Consider the following 24,988-nt stretch of genomic DNA (forward strand, 5'->3'; position numbering starts at 1 on the left):
AATTTCCAATATAAAGAAAGCAAAAAACTGAAAATAATAAAATACGGTCCTGTAGAAAACCTTTAAATTTTTCTGTCATTTGCTGAAGTCTTTCACCTGCTTACAAATATGCTTCATTGATTAGGCACAGTATGAAACTTACTCTAAGACCTTATATATATTTTATATATACATAAATATATATAATATATATAAATTAGTTTTATATGTAGGGGAATATATGTACACACATATATACACATATGCATATATATTCCCTTACATACAAATCTATATATACATTCCCAAAAGACATAAACCATTTTCTCTGGAAATAACAAAAATGAAGATTATAAACTGCTGAAGGAAGGCTTGAAAGGAAATAGATAATTTTCTTCGAGGCTGAACAGATTTGTTGGGATATTTATTTAAATATATCCTCTATATTTTACAACTGACATTCAGAGTTTATGTTCGATGTTTTTTATTTACATAGGCTATTGAAATAATACATATTGTGCGTTAATTTAGGGACTGATTCGTTAGGAATACAATGCAGGTACAGCTAAATTGTCAGTTGCCACAAATCCTGCATTTGTTGTGTTAAATCTAATACTCCTGAGATCTGATGTGGAGAAAATAAGGCTGAAGCCACATCATCTCCAATGTCTGATAAAGCTCTTTGACTTTGAAGGATTTTTTTGTCGGCTTCAGTGGACATTGTACTAAGTCCTAGAAGGCAAGAATGGTTTGCAGACTAAAAAGAATATCTTTGAAGAGACAATCATCTGTTTTTGTAAAGAGTATATGAAGAACAACCATTACTTCTTGGCCTCAGTCCAACGTTTTGTGACCATCTCCCTCAACTGACTCACGAAAAGGAAAGCAAGCTAAAATTCTTTATTATTTCTAAACCACATAATTTTTATTCCAGGGATGCAAAATGCAAATATTCTGTATCACTTTTTAAAATTATTTGGATGTACTAACTATGTAATATTTCCATTTAACTACTTCCACTAACTCAGAAATTGAAAGAAAACCAGAAAAAAACAGAGAGCCAGCATCTCACAGAAGGGCCAGCAGACTTTGAATATATAAATGGCACTGAGTTTTTATACCAGTTCAGCGATGTAAAAACTACACCAGTATGGATTAAATCTTTAGATTTATTAAAACTATGCCAATTGATACAAGAATTTGGTCATAAATATGCACTGCCTTAAAAATAGAACTGTAAGTGGCTTCAAATACTTGGGAGACTTTCTAATAATCTGTACAGGTTTTATCATTATGCTTTTTGTTAACTGTATTCTTCCAGGGTCGTGCAAGTCTCCAAACTTCAGTTAAGAGGTAGATGATGAGAAAAATTTGAACTGCAAAACAACAACATGCAAATTATGTTGAAATTACATAGCATAGCAATGCTTATGCAAATTGTGATCAAAAAGGTGATAATACATGCGAACACATTCTATGTGTATATGCACAAATATCAGAAAAGCACCCACCCCTGCAAAAAATCCAGAGAGCCTTGTTAAAATTGATATGTCATCTCAGAAAATAATTATTTAAAAATTCCCTTTATATTCCTCTCAGTAGAAAAATAGTCATCTATAGAGAAACTAACAAAAGTTGCCTTGAGTCAATTTTGTTATAGGCAAAATTGTCAGTACCAGTTACAGCACGTTCATCTATAAAAGTGGTCACTGGCTTTGTTTAGTGAAATCCCGATGGCTGCCCCAAATCTGGCTGTATGTGGTTTCTATAGCTTATTATGTATCTGAATAATACCTCCCCACTAGTACTCACAACCATCCAGACCTGAAAGTAGCAAGTGAAAAATATTGCTTAGGCATTTGAGGAAAAAGAATGACAAGAGAGCATCTAAGAAAAGTAACTACATGCTGGGCCCAAATTCTTTGTGTTACATCAAAATGGAGAAAGTGTGGGGCAGTAGGCAAAGGGGACCTTTGGGGGAACGAGAGGTGTCCGGGAGGAACAATTATGTACACACTGCCAAATGTTTTTAAGCACATTGAATGCTAATGCAAAAAGATCGTTAAAATTAACATGAATTTTGAATCATGAAGTCAGTGAAATTGCTGCCATTCACTTCAGCAGTAATTAAAGTTGAACTTCCTCTCGTAAGGACAGCATCATTAAAAAGAAAAAAAAATCTTTTTGAAGAGAAAATAAGATTTTCCCTAACTCTGTCAAAACAGTTGACAAATCACACTTCTGAAATAAAAGGATTGTAGTCTTAACTACTTATGCTACACTATTTCGTATAAAAAGATGCTTTTGTGAATTTAAAGAAAATACAGAACTGGTAACAGTTGCAACCACAGTTCAGTGGCGAGAGATGGGAGGGGGAATCTTTTGATATGTTCTTGAAAAAACACTGAGAACTATTGGCGAGAAGTCTTTCCCTGGAGTTGGAAAGGGCAATAGAGAAGGACCCTCCAGCTACTAGACAGTACGATGTCAAAAAACTCTAAAGAGATAAAAGTATCTGGATGTGTACTCTGAAACTACTTGAAATTTAACCTTGATGTTAAATAGGAAAAACATTATTGATCTTCTCCCCTTTTTTACTAAATTTAAAATTTTGGTATTATTTTTCTTGATTGATCAAGTAAGAGCAAGATCACAATTAGCCTCAGTGATATTGTGGCAGAGAAATGAAGAGGATGAAGTATACATGAATATAAATGAGATTAAGATCAATTAAGGCTTTTCTTGCTCTGACTGTCAGAGACTACACACTCCATAGTGCGTAACAGATGGATGTGATATGTCTTCAAGTCTGAGAGTATGTTTTTTCATTGTAGGGCAGCGGCCTCTCTTAGTCCTGACCCTGCAGTGGTCCAGACTGGGGCTGAGGCAATTAAAAGAAACCAGGGCGAATTAGAGAGATGGTATATACCCAGATCTTTTCCTGAAGGTAGAAACGTAATGATGAAATGACTTGCAGTACAAATTACAGCTCAGGGCAAGTAAGAGTGATATTCAGGGGTCTGAATGCAAGTTATACTCATTTTGCTACTTTGCTGCTCAGTATAGCGTTGATCCAAGACAATTTATTATTATTATTACTTTTAGAAATACGAGCTACATATACAAGGCAATTGCCCCTTTAGGAACTATTATTTGGAAGACACAGTTTTTTAATTCCAGGTACTTTTTGCATAGAAATTGTTCCAATTTTCTTCATCCATCTCTGAATTTTAACTTCTTTAATATTCAGCAATATCAAAAGTATTCTGATGGGGTTTTTTTTGATGCTACTGTTAAGAGGAAAAGTAATGAAAGAAGTGTAAGTAAATGTTTCACTTCACTCAGTTCCTACTTTATATTGCTCCAGTTGCCTGCTACATCATTTTACTTTATGCGATTACAAATTGCACATTGGTGAGTGGTGGTAAAACAGCTCTTTCATTCCTATTATTTTTTAACATAATTGGCCAGAGATGAAAGAGTAGTATCTCTGCAGAGGGCTGTGTTTATATAAATTTTTATTTCCTCTGAGATAGTAACATGATTTTTCTTACTGGTGGTCAGGTGTGTCTCTGGCTTATGGAATCTTTTTTTTCCCTTTTTTCCTATGCCATGTTGCATCGTATTCTGCTACCCTGCATAGAATAGGTAAATTGTCTGCATGTTTCCTGAGAGCCTTTTTTTATCATCTTTTTTCTGAGTCCTTTAATTACTCAACAGCAACTTTTAACAGACCTAAGTCTAAAGCTGAAACTTCTTGTCTTCTGCCCTGCATTCTTCATCACACTGTTTTTTGCAAAGAGATAATAAGCATCTAGAATTTTGCTTCAATCATCTTGGTTCAGCCTCTACATTCACCTCTTTTCAAATAATCTCTGCCTTTCTACCACTTGCTGTCAAGAGCAGAGTGATGTTCCTGATGACTACTCTTTAACTAAAATTTCAGTTCTTCTTTCCCAATCCAATATTTGTAACTGATATTCCTCACTGTATGAAAGCTTAGTGTCTATGAAACTTCTCACCGCTTTTTAGCTCTGGACACGTGGGGCCTTCACAGACCCTGGAACTCACCCTATGTATTTGTATAGCCAAAACTGGAGCAATGCTTATACCTCATGCGGTGCCAGCACGGCTATGGTTCAGAATGAGGTGCAATGTAAATTTCTTCTCTGAAGTTGGGTGCTGGGAGAGGAACTGTAATTTTACTGGGACTAAATCATTCTCCTTTACACAGTTTGCTGCTCAAATCTGAGCATGTAACTGATATTTTCTCCCCAAACTCTGAAATGCACGTATATTGTTGTGAATGCGCATATTAAATTACAGGACTTGTAGAAGGTGTCAGGTTTTCCTGCATATAATTAGGTAAAAAGTAGGTATTAATTTCCGTACCATGCTGTGAGTAGATTTATGATACTTCTCCCCCAAAACTGTGCTGACATAATGAAAAAATTCAGCATTACTGTGGAAGTTCGTAGTATATAAGATGACAACTTAGCAAAACAGAAGCAAGCACTATCTAAATTTTTAGAAGAATGAAAATCATAGTATTGAACACCAGTCTTAAAGAATGGCTTTCTTAAAAGCACTCACATATCTGCTAGATTTTTTTTTTTTCTCTTGTTATTGGTGCTTCAAAGTGTGTTTAACACAGCTGCCTGGCTGTCCAATATATTTGCAATTTTTTGAGATTTAAAAGAAGGCTAAAATGAATTATATTATTTTCCCTGAACTGAATGCATATGTATCCTGCCTAAACAGTGCATAAAAGTTTTATGAATCAGACCCCTAATTTTCACAATTTCTGAGGCATTTATATGCACCACTCCAAAACGAATAGCACCTTTCCTCACCTACAAATAAAACAGAAACATTTTCACTTAGTAACTTCAGAAGCTTGCACTTTTGGCTTTCAAGTGCAATGTTAAGTAATTTCTGTGAAGTGAAATTGTAGAGTCATGCTTTTTTTGCCTCAAGGAAGAGGAACAGTTGTGTACATTTTAATCAATATGAGTGTATGTGCGAAACTGTAGACACAAGACCAAATATCCTGCACAAAAATGATGTATCAATACAAAGCTTCCAGACTGGCACTGTCAATGTGCCTTGCAGCATTTTTGCTTGAACTGGCATTACAAAAAAGAAGTAGCTTTTCACTAAACACATGGGAAAGAGACGTGAGAACTGGTATGAAGTTACGTGTCTTCAAAGACCTGAAGTTAGACCTTAACTATCCTCTCAGCAGACCATCAAATATCTAATAACTTTCCAATAAATCCATGCACCTACTTTGAAGTCACTACTATGAAACTGATTCAGGCTACAAAAGCCAAGGGCAAGTACCCTTTTAACATCAGCAGGTTCTGAATCTAGTCCCTTCAGGAAGAAGGCTTCACAGTCCAACCCAGTTTCTTCTGCCATTCAGGAATACATAACTGAACAAAACTAATTGCCACTCTTGTTAGCAATGTGTATCTTGGTTTTAAGTCCTTTTATGTACAGGCAGATTTTAGCTTAGTTTCAACTGGTGAAGTCTAAACGTACTTTGTGTTCAAATATGTATGTTGAAGTACAATATAGTCAGCTATCACAGGAGGAAACAACTTCTGGAATATACAGTAATTCAGCTGTTTATTGTATTTTAGAGATGGTACCCACCAATTTTTTGTCTTCTAGACTGAACTTTTACATGAATACTGTAATTGTTTAGACAGACATAATGTATCCTTTTGATCTAGCGGGCATACAGAAGAGAAAAAAAGTTTTATTGTGCTTCATACAGGTACTCTGTCTCTTTTGAAAGGAATCTTTGAGCTTATATTCTTTTTAATATTAGTGGTAAGTACAGTCTGGGCAGATTATTTCAAGAGACTTTATCAATACTCTAAAGATGAACACAAAGTATCTTCCCAAATAAGAGATACTTTTGCATTAGATATAATCTTAACACAAAACTGTTTGTCATTGGAAGGCCTTTATATACAGTCTGGTTTACCTGACTCTTGATTGTCCAGAGTCATGGTTTGATGGACTCGTTTGCATGGAGTCACTACCTCTGTAATCTCAATTTTGTATCACAGAAACAAATAAACTGCAGACAGTAATTTAACTTAGAGTCTTGCCATGGGGCAAAAATCTGTTCCCATCCAATATTGTGACTGATCATTATTACCACAAAACCTGGCCTGTGTCTTGAAGACATATTTCTAATGGAAGTCATAAACGTTGTCTTCTGAGCTATATTGCAGATTAAATATTGGTTTCTCTTTCTGAAGGATCTTCAAGAGCTTTATCAGCTCTGCTGGCAGCATCTTCATTTTCATTGTTTGTTAATGGTTCTGCTTCCTTTGAGTCAGCATTCTTCTGTGCTTTCTGCTTCTCATCTTCTAACTTCTTTTCTTTTGCCAAAAGCCTGTAGTTAATGGCATTGCCAATGAACAACCAAATACTGGCCACAATCACAATCACTCCGCAGACAAAATACATGTACTGATATTCACCAGTAACATCCACTAGCCAACCTGAAATACAACGACAAGAAGAAAGAAAAAGAGTCTTTAAAATAGAATACCCAATACAATCCAGATAGCTCCCTAGGAGAAATACCTATATATTGCCTGGCATTTAAGTTGGAGCAGAAAAGCATTTTCAGCATGTTCAAATGGTCTAGCATATATAGCAGAACTCTAACCAAATCTGTATTAGTCAAGCTAGCAATTGTCATTGGAATCACTGACAATGGTAAAATATTGAAGAACAAAGTAAGTAAAGCTTAATGAATAATGATAGACAGGTTTTTAGTTCTTTCGTTTTCATTCTTTCATTGTCTATTATTTTATTCACCTCCTAATTTTGTTTCCTATTGTTTTGAAGTGACTGTGTGACACTCACGGAGGCTGCATACAGACAATAGGATGATGAGGTGGGTGCCTTTTTAGGCTGCTGTCACTGTGCATCAACTGCTTGCTTTTCATTTTTACTTTCCTGTGACTGGTGAAAGAGATAGTAAAGCTTGTCCCTTCAGCTATCATGCTCGAGTGCTGAGTTTTGGACTCTGAAGCCTGTACCTAAAAACTATTTCCACACCTCTGAGAATATTTTGGTCATGACAAGGAAAATAAAATATAACTGTTCATCCACTTTATGAGCCTTTCTTTCTAAATTTTCCCAACTGCCAAAGCAACATTTGTACGTAATCAACTATTTAGCTCTGAACTCTGCTACACTATCATTGAAACAGGATAACCTGCACACTTCGATTTAGCATGTATTTAGATGCTTTTACTGGTTTGAAATCATAATGCCAGCCTAGTCACCTGAAACAAATTTACAAGCCATTGAATTATTTTAGTCTTTTCTTTATTTCACAAGCCTAGTCTTAGGAAAAACTCAAATAGCACTGCAACTGTATAATTCAACTATTAGTGTAAATAGTACAATTTACTGTTTTTTCTCGATGAGCAGTCTCATAAAGCTAATGATTAAAAATGAAATTCTGTATTAGCATTACTTCGTCATAATATTTCAAAGGATATGAGCCAGTCAAAACTGGAATTTAGCTTCTCTACGTGCTCATCCCCTTTGATGTCTCTATTTAACAAAATAAATCCATTATTCATATAGTTCTAGTACAAAAATATGCTTTTCAAAATTTCTGCAAAGCCAATATACTGAAAAATAAATGGTTGCATATGCTATTGCTCCATAAATATTAGATTTCACATCTTTAAAGTTAATATTAATATTGATTTCAGAACTTGACTGAAAAGGCTGGACTCCAGCGGTCACAGGCTCAGTCCCCCCACTAGGTGGCACAGGAAGAGTCTGAGTGAGAAGATCACCTTTTGTTCTGCCATCACCAAAATGAATTTGTACACTCAGAGATGAGGGAAATCTTGAGGACTATTAAACTTTTACTTGTATAAACATTATTTCACTGAAGTGAGTGGAATTGATTTGGCATACTCAAAATTTCACTCAGCAATGCTCTTTTCATACATATTCATACAATACTTTAATAATTATAAATGGTTTTAGGCACATATAATCTTGCTGACTTTTGTGGTTTTGCTTACGTGGGTATAGTGTATTTTCACAAAGCTGGTAATTGCAGTATCTTTATATTTTCATATTGTTGGGCTTACACGGCAACACACACATTTAACTGATATTTTTCAATAAGATTTGAGCATCTATTTCTTCAGTCTCTTATATCATCAGAAACCTTAAGATTATAAAACTTACAGCATTACTAAATACTGACTAAAAATCTACCAAACAGAAAATACTTTAGATAAGACTCTTCAACATTTTTTGTGCTAGACGCCAAAAAAGTTAAGGAATGTAGTCCAAGCTACATGCCTAGGCTCCCTTTAAGCTCCCTTTACAATCAAAAGAGAGAAGTTGGAAACACCGCCATCCTTTAGTCAATGTAGGATGGTTCACACTCTGAATTGCCTTACACGTATCTGTTGGCTACAGAAACAGGTTAAAGGACTGGCTGAGAGCGAGGCTGTGGTGTGAAACCATGCCAGGGCACAAGGCTCCACAGCACTGCGCTGGAATGCCACCAGGCACGCACCCTGCCTAGGCTGCTGAGCATGCCCCTGTCCTTTCTGGCACCTCCCTACTGGTTTGCTCTCTCTAGAAATGCCAGTCCTCTCTGTCTAGGCAAACTAAAGCTGTAATTCTAAATTTACGTGGGTACTCCTCTAGCTGCCAGAAACTTTCGCTTACAGAAACTATAAGTCACTGTGAGATCTTCACAAAAACTGACCACTGCATTCAACCAAATCAAGAGAGTAAGAACTGTCTTGGCAAAATGCAAATTGCAGCTGAACACACATAAAACAAGGCTGCAAAGTTAGCACTATGTGCTATCAGGAAAACATACATTTATCACATGGACTTATGGGCCAGTACAGACATGCTCTTAATCTAGCTATTGCACATACATGCAATGTATGTCTTTAGATTATCATGTGGATCTGCAGCTGTAAAGCCCAAAGGTAACTGATGCAGTGCATGGCTGCTACAGTGCATTCCTAGTCACAGCGAAAACATTAAATAACATTAAGAACAATGTTTATATTAATTCAATGCTAAATTGCAAGATTATGCTGCAACGTCTTAAAAAATGGAATAAAGGAGATTCTTACCTCCTAGAGGAGGGCCTATGAGCACTGGGCAACATTCCACGATGGTGACAAGTCCAACCGCACTGGAAAATCTGGCAGCCCCAACGAGGTCCATCAATGTCTCAAAAAGAACACTGCTAACCATTCCAAACGCAAACCCAAAAAACACAGCATATATCACCAAGCCAGTGTAATTTGTTGCCAGAGGGCACATGACATGACAGACACCATTGTAGAAGACAGCAAAACTAAAAAAGTACTGAATCTTTGGCCGGATAAACTTGGAGTTTGCTACGAGTCCCATTGAAGGCCTAGCAAACATGTCTACAAAGGCTAAGATAGATAGCAAAAAAGCAGCAGAATATTCATCAATTCCCTTGTGCTTGGCATAAGGAGCCAAGAATACTATTGGAGCGAAGAAACCTATAAACATAATGACATTTCCTGACAAATAGATCAGAAACCCTCTATGTTTGAAGAGGGACAGATCTAGATACTTATTCATAGTTTGCCAAAAAGACTTCTTGTTGTTTTTGTGCAAGGCAGAATCTCCTGTGCCTTTTTCAACATCTTTTTTCACAGGAGGAACTGTTTTCGGTCCAACAGGTCTCATAAGTGACCCAGCCACACAGCAGTTCAAAAGAAGTCCTCCCAGAATGAGAAAGCTTCCTTTCCAGCCAAACGCATTAAAGAGGAATTGATTGAGAGGTGCCAATGTGCTCAGAAACACTGGACTTCCAGCCATAGCCAATCCATTAGCAATGGGACGCTTCTTATAGAAATACTTGCCAATCATGGTCAAGGCAGGCTGTAAGTTGAATGCTAAACCCAGACCTAAACAACACATAAAAGACAGTATCATTGAAGGTCATGCACTACAAAGCATATCACACCTCTTTCAAGCTATTTTTAAAATGGCCAGTATCTAATCCAGTGATTCTCAATGAAGACAGAAATCAGCTAGCATCAGAGAACGCAATACAGCTTCACTGCTGTCCATGTGTGTTACTGCAAAGACTATGTCATGATGGCATGCTGCCATTTCCCCCTGTAGCACTGTAATAAAAGCCAAAACATTGCTGTGTTTCAGCAATGATAGAGACAGGAGAATCACAGAGGAATGGTGGTATCAGTGCCTTGACTCATCATTATTGTATTTACTAAGCTATAACGCAAATGTCTCTTGGCTCATTTCACAAAAGTTATTAAATGTCACCTCAGCTACAATGAATGCAGGGTGTATTTAAATGCATAAATCTCCTCATTTCTTATTTCCAGCCCTATTTAAGATCAAACTTGTGTACAAAAGTGGAGCTTAAAATGGCTAATTATTTTGGAACACATTTAGCTCCACTTCCCCAGGTTTGGAAGTCACTACTAAATGTGGAAGAGTTGTAGAGGACACGCATGGGAGCAGATCACCCACCCACATCAGCTGAGTGTGTAAGATGAACCTCTAGACCTTCTCTCTGTACTAAGACATCTAGGCAATAAGATCTCAGTAGCTATGCATCTGATGGATGGCACAGGAGAGAAGTTTTCTTCTCTGATAGGCCCATTTCTGGACCCTGGCTCTATTCTTTCAGTGAGCCTCAAGTTCAGGATGTGAAAAATAAGAGCATTAAGAAATAATCACTGAACAAAGGAGGACTCCTTTAGTCCCAGCATAAAGAAAGATGAGCTTGAATATAGGAACAAGTATTATTTGATTCATTTATTATTTGCCAATATTTCACCTCCCTTGCCTTCCTTATTCTGAGGAGGTAGTTTCAAAAAAACTCCACAACTTTTGATAAGAAGGTTATTTAATTTACTGGCTTTATGATCACTTTAGTTCATTGCCTTAGGCAACATTCAGGCCTTTGATTATATACGAATAATTTCATTTGGGGATTGACCCTGGGGGATTTTAAACAGAAAGCTATTGAACTGAAAGTTGTTACACTTCTCTGTGAGAGTACATGTATGTACAAATCTACAGAAAGCTGGTACTGGCTTTTGCATTTTCACTAGAATTCTGCTAGCCTCTGCCACCCTGTTTGAAGTGCAACATGATTGAAAGCTAAAAGAATGAATGTGAAATTCTACACAAATAACTGTAATAAGTGCTGCCACGAGCCAGTCAATTTTTACAACATAATTACAGTGCAGTGTGGAACAGTACATACAAACAGCGTTTACTGAATAAAATCATCAGTTGTTCCTGAAATATCCCAAGAAATAATTTAACATAATACCAGTTAATTTAAAGGATTAGATTGTTAAGGTAGCTTAAATGAACTGATCTTGCTACCTTTTTGGTTTACATTTGTACAATGCCTTGCACAGTGGGTTCTTGATCAGTAAGACTCATTGGTAGAACAGTATTAGAAATAAAATAATATAATATAATAAAATAATCCTTTTTAAACAGGACTCTTACCTCCAACGACACCAATACATAGATAAAGTTCCAGAACACTATTGCAGAAAGAGGAGGCAATCATTCCAAATGAACACAAGATACCTCCTGCTATCATCACAGGCCGGCTACCATACTTATTCACCAAAATGCTGCTTATGGGACCTGTTGGTAGAAAGAAAATACATTAACAGGTAACAGATAACTCCATCATACATGGTTTTGTATTTAGGACATGTTGGAATGCTTTACTCTTCCATCCTGGAAAATGTTTAGCTGTTTCTATACCAATTTGTCTTACAAACACACTCTATAAGTTTGCAGAGGCATGAGCCTGGATGTGGATATATTGCCTCCATGACAAAATAAATATTGATTAGTCATGGAGATGGATCAAAAGATTAAAGACATCAGACAAGCAAGAGGGATTGTTACAGTTCACAGGCAATCAATACTGAGATCGGTCAATGGAAGTTTTGAAAGTGCAAGTTCTGAAGAATTTCAAGTATGAGACAGATATCAAAACTCCACAGAGCAGGAGGAATCTCCAGGCAAGCAGACTAATAACTGACCTTAATACCGTAGCATGTCCTGGACTCCTACTTAAAATTACACATAAACTTAAAAATATTGTCAAATCAGAATGTAAATCTCTGGCCCCTGAGGCTCATTTTCCCTTACCTCATCCAGAAAGGAGTGTTAATGGGCAGTAAGACAACTATAGATTGTCTGGGAAAATCTAAGATGTGGTTAACATAAAGACCTATAAACTTTGAAAATATCACTACAGGTCTGCTTTTCAGTTTCAACTGCAATTCAGTTTATGGTGTAATTATGTCCATACTAAACAAACTGCTAGTGTGCAATTTACCATGACATGCATTACATGTTTTTTTAAACGACCGTGACTAGAATAGATGGTGTACTACATATCAAGATTAAGAGGTTGTCAAAGCTCTTTAGGTAAACCTGCATACCATCTGACTGCACTATATTTGGTCCAAACCTTTACAAGTAGTCTTGCTTTTGCAATAACTACACTTATCCAATTCAAAAATAAATAAATAAAAACAAACATAATAAAAAGTAATACATTTCACACTAAAGATAAACAGGCACCTGGCATAAAGTGGAATGCCAAGCTCTGCATCTGATTCCACTGAAAATCATTCACTGTACTGGCAACAGTTCTAAATCTCTCTCTCTTTAAACAGCTGAAGGAATAGATGCCAGAAACTCCAACCAAATTTAAAAGTGTATTTTCATAAGTACAGTGTTACTTTAGACTCCACTGTTTGAATTACAGATTTCAGTGATACTTGGACTCCATGATCTTGAAAGGTCTTTTTCAACCTAAATGATTCTGTGGTTTTATGGTCTTATCGTTTGTGCATTCATTAAATGGCTTGGGTCATGAGGACTCTAGTGCAGCACCTGTTTAGAAAAGGGGATCCCTGTCCAGGCAACACGGACACTGGATAATATACTCTGTTTTCCGTCAGTAAAAGCAATCTATCTTCTTGACCAGGTAGCTGATCAAGGTAGGGGCATAGAAGATAAACAGGGTGACTATTTTACTGGGAAGGTAAAAGATGCTCAGACTGCAGTCATTAGGGCTCATCCTACAGACACATAAACATAGAAGACCAGGCTCTGCTGCTTCTTGAACTGCAGTTTAAGCATAATCGTATATTGAAACCACCAGAGTAGAAAATGCACAGCGTGGAATGGTCCACCAAATATACAATAGCCAGAGATTTATTAAAACACTTTAAATCACATATGAAGCACTAAAATATTTCGCTGACAGCTTATATTACGAGATACTTAACACTTCCTTTATTTCCATTTGGGGGAACCACTGAACAGAACAGTGACGAGGTGGGCTTTCTCCTTTGAGGCCATGTGAAGAAAGCAGTGAAACATGAAGGACGGACAAATTATGCCCCAAACACCTCCCAAATATATCATGCTTACTTCCCCTGTCTTAATAAACTTGTGCTCTCATAACTATGCTGAAGCATAACTTCAATCACTTTTTTTTTTTTATTTATAGAGCTATATTTGGACAATCAGTAGTTTGGCTCATGTTTGAATTAGAAAGAAAGTCCTTTTGAAATATGTGAACAATACAAATATTTCCTCTGGGTCAAAAAAAAACCCTTTTAACTTGAACTCTTTGTTTAACTCAAAAAAGTTTCATCTCAATATTAAGTAATACTAGTACATTTGAAAAAACATTAAATTTAAGGCAATTTTATGGGAAAAATCAAATTATAACTGCTATCATTGCTAAACTCAAAATATTCAACAATATTTCAATTCAAAGATACCGAAATAAGGATTTTCAAAATTAATTTCATGTTTTTTCCTGCAATGAGATAGAAGTATTTACAAAATTGATCTGAGCACATCAAAACTTGTTTAGTATTTGTTAGCATTGTGAGTTCCCCAAAAATTACTGCTGTAATAAATATTGCCTTGCTGTAGTCTTGCTTAAGATGTTCCTTTGTTGATCCTTAGTGTTATGGGATTGCGTGGCAAGGGTTCGGTAGCGGGGGGCTATTGGGGTGGCTTCTGTGAGAAGCTGTGAGAAGCTTCCCCTATGTCTGATAGAGCCAATGCCAGCCGGCTCCAAGATGGATCCACTGCTGGCCAAGGCCAAGCCAATCAGCAACGGTGGTAGCACCTCTGTGATAACATAGTTAAGAAGGGGGAAAAAAAACCTGCGGTGAAATGGCAGTGAGGAGAGAGGAGTGAGATGATGTGAAAGAAACAACTCTGCAGACACCAAGGTCAGTGAAGAAGGAGGGGGGAGGAGGTGCTTGAGACGCTGGACCAAGAGAGTTTTCCCTTGCAGCTCGCGCTGAAGACCACGGTGAGGCAGGCTGTCCCCCTGCAGTCCATGGAGGTCCACGGTGGAGCAGATATCCACCTGTAGCCCATGGAAGGGACCCCATGCCGGAGCAGGTGGATGCCTGAAGGAAGCTGTGACCCTGTGGGGACCCCATGCTGGAGCAGGCTCCTGCCAGGACCTGTGGCCCCGTCGAGAGAGGAGCCCACATCAGAGCAGGTTTGCTGGCAGGGCTTGTGACCCTGTGGTGGACCCACGCTGGAGCAGCCTGTTCCTAAAGGATTGCACCCTGTGGAAGGGACCCACGCTGGGGCAGTTCATGAAGAGCTGCAGCCCATGGGAAGGACTCATGTTGGAGAAGTTTGTGGAGAACTGTCTCCTGTGAGAGGGACCTCACGCTGGAGCAGGGACAGTGTGAGGAGTCCTCCCCCTGAGGACGAAGGAGTGGCAGAGAAAATGTGTGATGAACTGACCGTAGCCCCCATTCCCTGTCCCCCTGTGCCGCTCGGGGGGAGGAGATAGAGAAACGGGAGTGAAGTTGAGCCCAGGAAGAAGGGAGTGGTGGGGGGAATGTGTTTGAAGATCTGGTTTTATTTCTCATTATCCTTCTCTGATTTGATTGGTGATAAATTTCCTTTTCTCCCCAAGTTCAATCTGGTTTGTCCACAATGGTAACTGGTGAGTGATCTCTCCCTGTCCTTATGTCGAGCCTCGAGCCTTTCATCATATTTTCTGTCCCCTGTCCAGCTGAGGAGGCGGGGGTGATAGAGTGGTTCTGGGGGGCACCTGGCATTTATGCAGGCCAAACGAAAACACTTAGGAAAAAATCTAAGAAAGAGGCATAGGGGAATATTTGACGATACTATTTACACATTTATTCACTACAGGCAGCACCTTGAATTGTACCCTTATATAAATACTTCAGTAATGATCTAGATAAGACCTGTTCGCAATCTGTTTCTTCTCACTAAAGACAGTGTGAAAAGCCAGAAGGACAGATGTGAGATCAAATGAAAAAGATGAGGTAAACTCACACATAGCAGACTATCAAGTGTTGGAAAGAGAGGAATGGCATTAAAAAGAGCACTGTGCAATACTGATATATTGTTAGCATCTTAAATAAAATTATGGATTAAAAAGACAGCATTGCACAACACTGACAAAATTTTCCAACAATAATCAAGGACAAAGATGAGCTCTGCTGTAATATTCACCCCAAAACAGTACTGACTATGATATTTATATTCTTTAATATTGTTCCATTAATCCTTCCTTCCTTCCTTCTCCTCTAAGACAGGAAAATGAGACAGATTCTTGCTTTTTTAGGGGTTTAGTGAAGAGGACTGTTTTTAGTGTTTGTTTGGTTGATTTTTTGGGGAGTGTCCAGAAATGGCAAGTTTCATAATACAGTTCTTTGAGGTTGATCATTTTGCAACCAGTTCCTTAACAGGAACAAGAAAACTGCATCTCTGTAGACCTTAACTGTGGCAGTTAGGCCGGACTGTAAGCTACAGCTTTTTGGATCAAAGCACGCAATGTTAGCCTCACCTACAAGACCTGTTAGGTAGAGGTCAAATAGGGATGTATTAATTTAGGTAGGTAGCGGATGAAGACACCAGAGGACAGATAAAGCTGTCTGATGGGTCTAAGCTCTGTACTTTCAAATGACCTAACTCTGGAATGTATTATGAATTTAAAATTACTTTAAACGTAATATTCGCTTTGAAATGTTTTCCTTATATTAATGATGTGTATTTACCACCACAGCTCCATTTAATTCTGTATTTTCTTTTAGTATATTCCAGTATTTTGATTTAAAATTTGTTCGTGTGGGAAACATTAATTGATAAGCCATAAAGTTAGTTTAAGCCAACTCCCTAAGTTATGTAGGAACCTTTCCAGTCTAATGAGTAGGTTAAATATTTTCTTGTGACATCTGTGTATATACTTGGTTTTGGAGACTCACAAAATTATGCATATTCATATCTTAATGTATATGAATCTACATAAATTCCAGCTGTTTACCTGTCATCACACATTTTATAGCCACGCACAAATTTCGTTTCACATCTAACAGCATCTGCAATTATTTAAGCAATGCTCACATGCCAGCACGTATGTGTGTTCCTTGCATATTTTTTATTTTTATCGGAAGCAAGATTAAGCTGTTTAAGTTCCATAACACTGCCAAAATCTTGCTATACAATTAATGCACATTAATGCACTAAAGGGCTGCTGGATCTGCGAGTCTACTTTCCCGAGGCCTGAAGTAACTACATAACAGATGTTAAGTCAGGAAGCCCACAAGAATATTTACTCTGATCTCTCCCTCAGCACCTACAAACCATCAACCACAAAAGACTATATGCTCCCTAAACCAAATTTAAGGCCATTATCATAATACGCTAACAGTCTCCTAGCTGTATTTTTGTTTTATATCTTTCTGTTTGAGGCAAATGACCAGACTGTGAGAAGGAATAAGGCAGCAACTGTAAGTAGTGCCACTGAAGAACAGTGCCAGGAAGGGCTGTGCAGCAGGAAACAAATGGTTTAGAAGAAGACAAGAAAAAATAGCAGCTCTTCACATTCTTCATTGTATGTCAAGGGAAAGATGGCAAAAGTCACTTCATCTATGTGAGCAGAGACTGGCTTATGCATTTGGGAGCTGTTTATGATGCTTTAGACAAAGTTTATAATAATGTGACACCTACGTTCTGTTCTGATGGCTCAGCAGAACACTCACTTGCACATCTGTATTGTGCAAAACGTGAGGATGAAGCTGCTTTCGTTGTTCTGCAATGAATATCAACACCTCTCAGAAGAAATATATATCTTCACAGATGAGATTTATTTCTTACAATAACAAAGGTAGCAATAACCCATATTTTCCTCTCACTTCCAAGTTTAAATTTTCAATCACCATTTAAATCTTCCTTCTTCTGCTAAGCCATACTGTTGTAAATGAAAAGCAATAAAAAAGACTACATAACTGAATAATAAGTAGATTCAAAAAGCAGATGTTTGAAGAAATAATCACTTTTTTCCCCTTAAAAGATGCTTATTGTGCTAATATGGCTCAAACATAACTCGAACATTAAAGTTTCTTCTTAAAGAAATATACTGCTTGCTATTTTTGTGGAAATGAGTAGAGGGCTCAAACTATGCACTATAAATTTAATATTGTTTCTCATATAGTTACATTCTCAGAGATACACATACACTCATATACACACATCTATAAATTTTTTTTTGGCTTTTTTCAGCCCTAAGAAAATATACACTTCAAAAATTGATCTGACTCTGGAGACGACGCAACAACTTTATATCTAGTATTTCTAAAATCTTAAAGGATGCAAACCAGATAACCATATTTTCATTTCATAATACCGTGAACTAACAGTACAGGCAGATCAATTTTAAGGCCATAAAATAGAATAAAGGAAGATTTATTTGGCATTAAATCTATATCTTGCTCAGCTCTCAGGCAGAATAACATTTATAAGCCCAAATGTATTAGGTACACTCCATTAACTTATAACAGGAAGAGAATCTAGGACACTAAAATTCTTGCTGCCTTTTCTCTTTTCCATCAATTTTTTTCTTACCAAAATGAAAAAAGTGTATTTACTTTAGACAGTTCACCTGTAAATAGACATCACTTTCTGTGAGAGATGAAAAAATCTTCTGCGACTTAAAGGTATAGTAACTGGTCAGAATGGTTACAGTAGTAGGGATTGGTTTGTAGCAGTATCATCTGCCATAATTGTCTTTTATGTCAATAATGAGGTCATCTTTGGGTCTATTCAATATTTATATTCACTGTAGGAATGAAAATTTATTTTGAAAGTATCTAATCTAGGTTTTAGTATTTAATTTATTTGTCCTGGTTTGATTTCTCACTGCTATAATACAGTGATACAGTTAAAGATCACTCACATCTGCAGTTTGTTTCACATACAGCAAGTGCACTTACACTTTTTATTTTGTCACCTGCATTATTCTTAATATGGAACTAGAGATGAAACTTCTTGATATAAAGGTAATTTTTTAAACATATATTGACAATGTCATACAGTCTTCATAGTGTAAATCATCCAAGCAACCTAAAATGACTCAGTCTGAACAATACGACATTTATTTAAATAAAGTGGATTGCTGAAAGAAGTTGAAAATAAATGCAATAATATTTCAAGTTGCACTAATGCAATATTGTAGATTGCATTCTGTCAAGTGATCTAAACACAAACACATTTTCAGCCTTCTGCTCTGTGGAGTCAGCTATCCTTCCGGTACAGCTTTATTTTTTCTTTCTGTTTCCTACAAGGTTGGAAAAGCCCAAGGAGTTCCAAGAATTAACATCAGGATAAGCTACTTGCTTATTACTACTTGCATCAGTTAACATCAGGATAAGCTACTTGCTTATTACTACTTGCATCAGTCAGACTCAGTCTTTTTCTTTCTCTTTTTTTTCTTTTTCTTTTTTTTCTTTTCTTTTTTCCTCCTTTTTGTTTTTTTGTGGTTGTTTTTTTTTTCAAAATTGATTCTGATTATGTTTACAGCCTGTTCATGACATTGGAAAATGCTTTAAAAATATGCTGCTTTTCTCAAGCAGGTTTAAGTCAAAATATGGAGCATTCTGTTACAGTCTCATCTCCAGTTCAGAAACCTTTGGCCAAATACTTTCAGTACTCTTGGGTAGGCGTTTACAGAATGCAGAAAAAAAAATCAAAAAAGTATTGATGAATTTGATAATATTAAAATATCACGCAACTATTTTCGTCCTAGATTCTTTATCACATTTCTGGGAATGGTAACCTGTGCTTCTGACACATTCTATATGTTTGTGTAACAGCAACAAAGGTAACATAGTTGAATAATTCTTGTAAAGCTTTCTCTGTAGTTCCTCTGTGCATTTAGCAGTACTTTTTTCCCATTTCATATAACATCTACAACTGGCTGCACTGATTCCATAAACCTAGACAACATAGTAACCGTGGCAGAAAGCAAAGAGAAAAAAACATGGTTTTGTAATAAATATTACTAAAAAGAAATGGTTAATATTCAGTTAAGGTTGCTCAACTATGAGTTAAAATAGCTCAGCAGCCAAAAGCACAGCATGCCAGGGAGTAAGCAGTCAGTCGTTCAACCATCCATCACTCTTTGCTCATCACTTCCCCTCCTCAAACTACGTTTTCTCAGTGTCATTACCCTGAATGCACACATTGTCACTTGTGTCCTGAAGGATCCTTGAATTCTCTTAAGTTTCTATCTTTTGATTACTTGAGGATTAATTTGACCTTCAGATATTCCTCAGAACCTTTATAACAAATACAACGATCATGTGTGGTAACCTGTAGGAGCATGAGTGATGGCAGAGTGCCGCAACACACTGGCTGCTTCTCCATGGTTCCTCCCCACAAGAGGTTACAGCTGATAATTTTGAAGCGATGTGCTCAGTTCAGTGCACCTATGTCAAGCTGCAAATATAAGTTATCATTTTCCTTAAATGTTCAGAAGAAACATAAAATAGCTATCAGTGGTGCTGGTGCTTGCTCTGAATTTATTTGGTTTAGGTAGAAGTAATAGATCCTTGATCAATTTGGGGGTTTTTTTGGGTTTTGGTTTGTTTCTTTTTTTTTCGGTGATACATCAGAGACATGAACCAAGGGCACTACATACTTCGATTAAAGCTGTTGATTGGCTTACAGGTTTTTTTCTTGTTTGCTATGGTGCAAATGTGTATGGAGTTATAGACCATGTAATTTAGAAAACTTCTCTTCAAGTTAACAAATTACTCTATATCTACGAATTTAAAGATGTTGGATAATTGCCCAGATTTGAATCAAGGAGTAGCCATGATGATTATTATTTACATGTATACATAGTGATGTTTTATATTAATTATCTTGTGTATGCTCTGCTACAGAAGTTTTTTCATGAAAGGCTAAAACACTTGATCCCAAAGCAGAAGATGTTAAGATGATCTATGACATTTCTTTTGAGATTAGTAATATGAAACTTCATAATATTTCATGAGAAATAAGTGAGTGTGATCTATGAGCTGCTGAACACACTGCAGTTTTCAGAAACATTTATGGTCATCGACTACAAAAAATGTTCTGTCCCAAAATTAATTGCCCAAATTTTGTGTTGACACATTTATTGTGAAATGAAGTCAGATGCAGAAAAATATTACAGTATTTTTCTAAACCTTGCTTATATTTATATTCCCCTTACCTTCAACATCACTGAGTACAGTGAAGCCTATGCATAGATATTTGTAACAACTAGTCTTCCAACTTGGAAAACAGCAAGAAACAAGAAAGAAGAAAGAAGGGAACAAGCTAATGCCGAGATGGAACCAAAACACCTGTAAGAAAGATGCTTATAAATAGAGACTTGTAACACTAGGCACATATTTTTTACAGTGGCCTGCATGCCTCTGTAATGGGGACAGCTGAAAATAGTATCAGCCCATGATAAATGAATTGCAAACGGTCTTCTCGGAGAACTGTTCTTTTCTTCTCAGAAAACCGATGCAAGCAGCTTGTAACTTAAGTGGTAAATGTTACGTAGTGCATCAACATGAACATTAAAAAATTCAGTGGCAAATATGAGGTACTTGGAAGAATATAAGTTTCCCGTAGAACAAAAGACAATGAATTTTTAAAGCTTAGTATTTAACCACAATTAACTCCTCCAGACTTCATAAGCTTGCAAGAATCTAAATTTAAAACAGCTTTTCGGACCCAAAAAATGTGTGGTGGATTTCACCCAAATAATATTACTGTTGACACGCACCACAAACCTGTGCCATTAAATGTTGCTTCTCCTTTAAATGAAAAACCAAATAAGGGCAAGGACTTGTAAATACCGTAAAAATTATAATAATACTAATATATAAATATTAGTAAATATAATTCTCTACAGCAATAGTTAATACAATAAACATCACTACAGTTATATCCTTTCCAAGGTTTCACCAGGAATTTCAGGAGGCATAACTGTAAGTATAGAAATGCTCCAATGACAGTATTTAGTGGTTTTCTTCCAGAGTTCTCATCCTTGAAGTATTATCCATTCAGCTCAGTGGCTGCTCCTTCTTTGTCTGTGGATGGTTGCAAGTGAAAGACTTCGTGCAATTTGGTAATATCTGTGTTTGAGCATTTGTACTGAAAGAAGCATCACATTTCTGAAAAGATTAAATAAAGTTAATCCTATCTAATATGTCTACTTTCAGGGAACAAAGGAAAATTAATACTAATCCAAAAACAAAATGGTCATTTACAGCTATTCAGTATTTCTACTAGTTCTTCCGTCTCAAAAATAATCTTACTAAAAAACTGCTATGCCCAGACATAAAGGCTGTGTATTCACAGATACACACACACGTAAAAAAAAAAAAAATGAACCGCTTTTCCTCATCTGGTTGTTGGACTCCTAATGATATATATGTGTTGATTTTTTCCTGGGTTAACAGAAAGTACTCATCTCACTTATAAATATTTTTTGCCTGGAAACCTTTGAACTCACTAGTGAAATTTTTGAAAATTTATGACTAAAGAACACTTAGTATTTAATACTTTGTGCCTTGACAAAGAAGATTACAACTTTTAGGTATAAAACTTGTTTTTACAGATTGCTAACTGGGTAAACCAGATTGCCAAAGAAGTTCTGTATATTCTGCTGTTACAAAAGGAAGACGACTGTCTGTACTGTTGCAGATCATAAACTGAAAAGGAAGACAGAGGTTACAATATACCATTCTCACAACTACAACTACAGCAACTTGAAAATAAGAGATATGTTGTTAATCTCCGAGCTAATTGTTGGAAAGAAAAAAAACCCAAAATCATAACAAACAGTGCTTGTAAATATTTATTTTAATTCTTCATAGACATTTTCCTAAATGATGTTATTAACTAGCTACAAATACTTCCATTTTTTATTTCTTGCTCTTTGAGCAACGACTATGTTTTCTGCAAATCTGTGTATGCTTGTGAACACAATATCCATAAATGTTCATTACTCATCACTTCCTAGTTATTATTCCCCATTATCATTCATGACTTTTATACACTTTCTTAAAAATCTCTGGCTACTCTTCCTGGAGCAGCACAATACTTCGTCATTTGGAAGCCTAGCAGACATCACAGAGAGCAAACAGTCACAGCAAACACTTTCAGAAGACCTGGCACAGCCTATATAGTAGTACTTATGAATGTAGAGTATATGTATGGATGGTTGGACTTGATGGATGGTTGGACTTGATGATCTTAGAGGTCTTTTCCAACCTATGATTCTATGATTCTATGATTCTCTGCAACTCAAACCATTACATTTTTCAGATAATGCATTCACTGTGAAAAATTTAGCCAACTTCAGTTAAGATTAACATTGTCCTTTGGATTTCTCTGTCTTCTACAAATTGCCTATTATATTAATGTTAATACAGTATCCCATTTTTACCCTGCACATCATCCTACAGTGTATTTGGTTTCTTCCAGAACAATATTATACCTAGCTCAAGTTGGAAAGGATTCCTCATATGTTGTTACAGGCAATAATACATAATTTCAGAGAAAGCACAAGATACATGGTTCTTCCTAGTTATTTCTTTGTCATATTCCTTTCTGGTCTCAACTTTTCACTCTAGAATTAAACTTCAAATTGAAAATATTGAATCTGCTCCTTATGATGTTTTCATGGGCCACTTACTGTGAATTATGGATCATGAGTCGATCATTAAATCTCATCTACATGTTCAGAATATATGCAATGAGAAGTATAAATCCATATGTATATATACATATATATATGTATACATAGTGAGGGAACAGGAAGAGGAAGGGAAGAAGGAAAAGGGAGGGGAGGGGAATGGAAAGAGGAAAATAAAGAGAAGGGGGTAGGAAATTTATTTGTGTTTCAAAGATATACAAATTTCCTATGTATAGTCACATGTCATTTCTTTTGTGGACTGGATCAACAAATACACATTCCATGGACTGTGATCAAGCAAAACATGATGACTTTAATGAGGCGGAAAGTATTCCTTCTGCTATGAAAACAATACTTCAATACTTCATGAAACATGACCAAATAAGGAGTGAAGGAATCATGAAAAAATAGTAGACAAAGCCTGAGACTTAATCCATGGAAAAGGAATATATTATGAGGGAGCTGGGCAAAGGTCTTTATGGCATTTGTGTTTCGCCTGGTCTAGAGAGGAAACAACATGTATAATATTCTCTACACAGTGCCTTCCCTTGAAGCAACCGAGGATATGTCTCCATAGAAATCATCTTGTGAAAATGTGGGGTGGATGGGTGGCGGGAGTCTAGATGAGGTTTGCTTACATGAATAGGGAATATTTGAACCCTGCTGCAAAAAGCAACATGAAGTGGCTTGGTGACCTAGTGCCGTCTTACTGCACTTGAAGATAATATTTCTATGGCTTTTGAAGCAGGCATGGTTCCTCATCTGTCGTGAAAAAATTAAACTACCCACCACTGTCAGAAACCTTATTGTCCACCAACGTAAAGCAGCTTACTTCTAATTATTGTAATACATCATAAATTCAAAATAAATTAGTGCCTATTAAAATATAGGCTTCTCATGATTTGTATTACTGATGCTGTTTTGATGTCATGCATTCCTGGAGATATCTTTCACCTAAGGAGTTATGCTGATATTCTTCAACCAGAACATATTAAAATAATCCAATGAAATATACCCGCTTCTGCAAGGATTTAACATGTGCCTGAGAGGATAATACTACTTAGCTTTCCTAATGAAAGAATTATTTTCTTCCCACAGGGGAAATATGTTTCTTTAGTAAGTTTTAATACATCTTACTAAAAAGCAATTGGTTAGAAAGTTGACTGATCTAGGCAATACATATATCTGAACACCATCTGGTAAATTTTTTATAACATATGGAGAAATGATCCAGAAGCAATTCTATGATACAAATTTGTTCTCATCTTAATCCCATATGCCACTTCAGTTCTGTTTCTCTGAGCATGGGGTCAAGTGTTTTTCACTCAGGTTACTGTTTACATTTGAGTAAGTAAATATGAAAAGCTTCTAAATCACAATGGCAATGGTTTATATAACCTTGCACACTCTTTGCACAGGTATAAACTATGGTGCTGTGTGAAAGACAAGAAAATCACTCCCACATGTACTATCTTTTTGACATGCTATTTGATTTTTAAGGAGCAATACATAAAATTAGAGCTAGCATTGCGTGAAACACTTATGCTTTAACATCCATTTTATTCCCAAGCTGAAATAAACATTTCAAATTTCAGAATTTCAGTTGAATTAAAACCCTTCAAATAAGTCACTCTGAAATGTCTTAAATGTTTTCTGTCGTACAAAATAAACAAACCAGAAATATAACTGTCCAGCATTCCCATGATCTAATTCTTCCTCTTAGCTTTTCAAAATAATTGAAAACATTCTGTTTCAGGTCATTTAGCACTATATTGCATTTCCAAATGTTACCAAATAATCTTAAAAAAAATTGCAGCTCTGTAGCTTGTTAATTTAGTATAAATCCAATTGTTGGACCGTGTTGCTCGTTGTAAACACAGTCACACAATGCACACCAGA

The 24,988-nt window shown here is 36.4% G+C and overlaps 1 protein-coding gene across 2 annotated transcripts in view; it reads right to left on the reverse strand.

The window, feature by feature from the left end:
- Positions 1 to 390: 390 nt before the first annotated feature.
- Positions 391 to 24,988, reverse strand: part of SLC16A7 (solute carrier family 16 member 7) — an 86,024-nt gene continuing 61,426 nt past the window's right edge. For both annotated transcript variants that reach the window (XM_075428743.1, XM_075428744.1), the window contains exons 3-5: positions 11,539 to 11,682; positions 9,138 to 9,950; positions 391 to 6,500 (exon numbers count right to left, since the gene is read on the reverse strand). In XM_075428743.1, the coding sequence (XP_075284858.1) occupies positions 6,229 to 6,500; positions 9,138 to 9,950; positions 11,539 to 11,682 (1,229 nt within the window). In that variant the 3' untranslated portion in view covers positions 391 to 6,228. The remainder of the gene's footprint in view (positions 6,501 to 9,137; positions 9,951 to 11,538; positions 11,683 to 24,988) is intronic.

The sequence above is a fragment of the Opisthocomus hoazin genome, chromosome 8 (genome assembly GCF_030867145.1).
Source record: "Opisthocomus hoazin isolate bOpiHoa1 chromosome 8, bOpiHoa1.hap1, whole genome shotgun sequence".
Lineage (NCBI taxonomy): Eukaryota > Metazoa > Chordata > Aves > Opisthocomiformes > Opisthocomidae > Opisthocomus > Opisthocomus hoazin.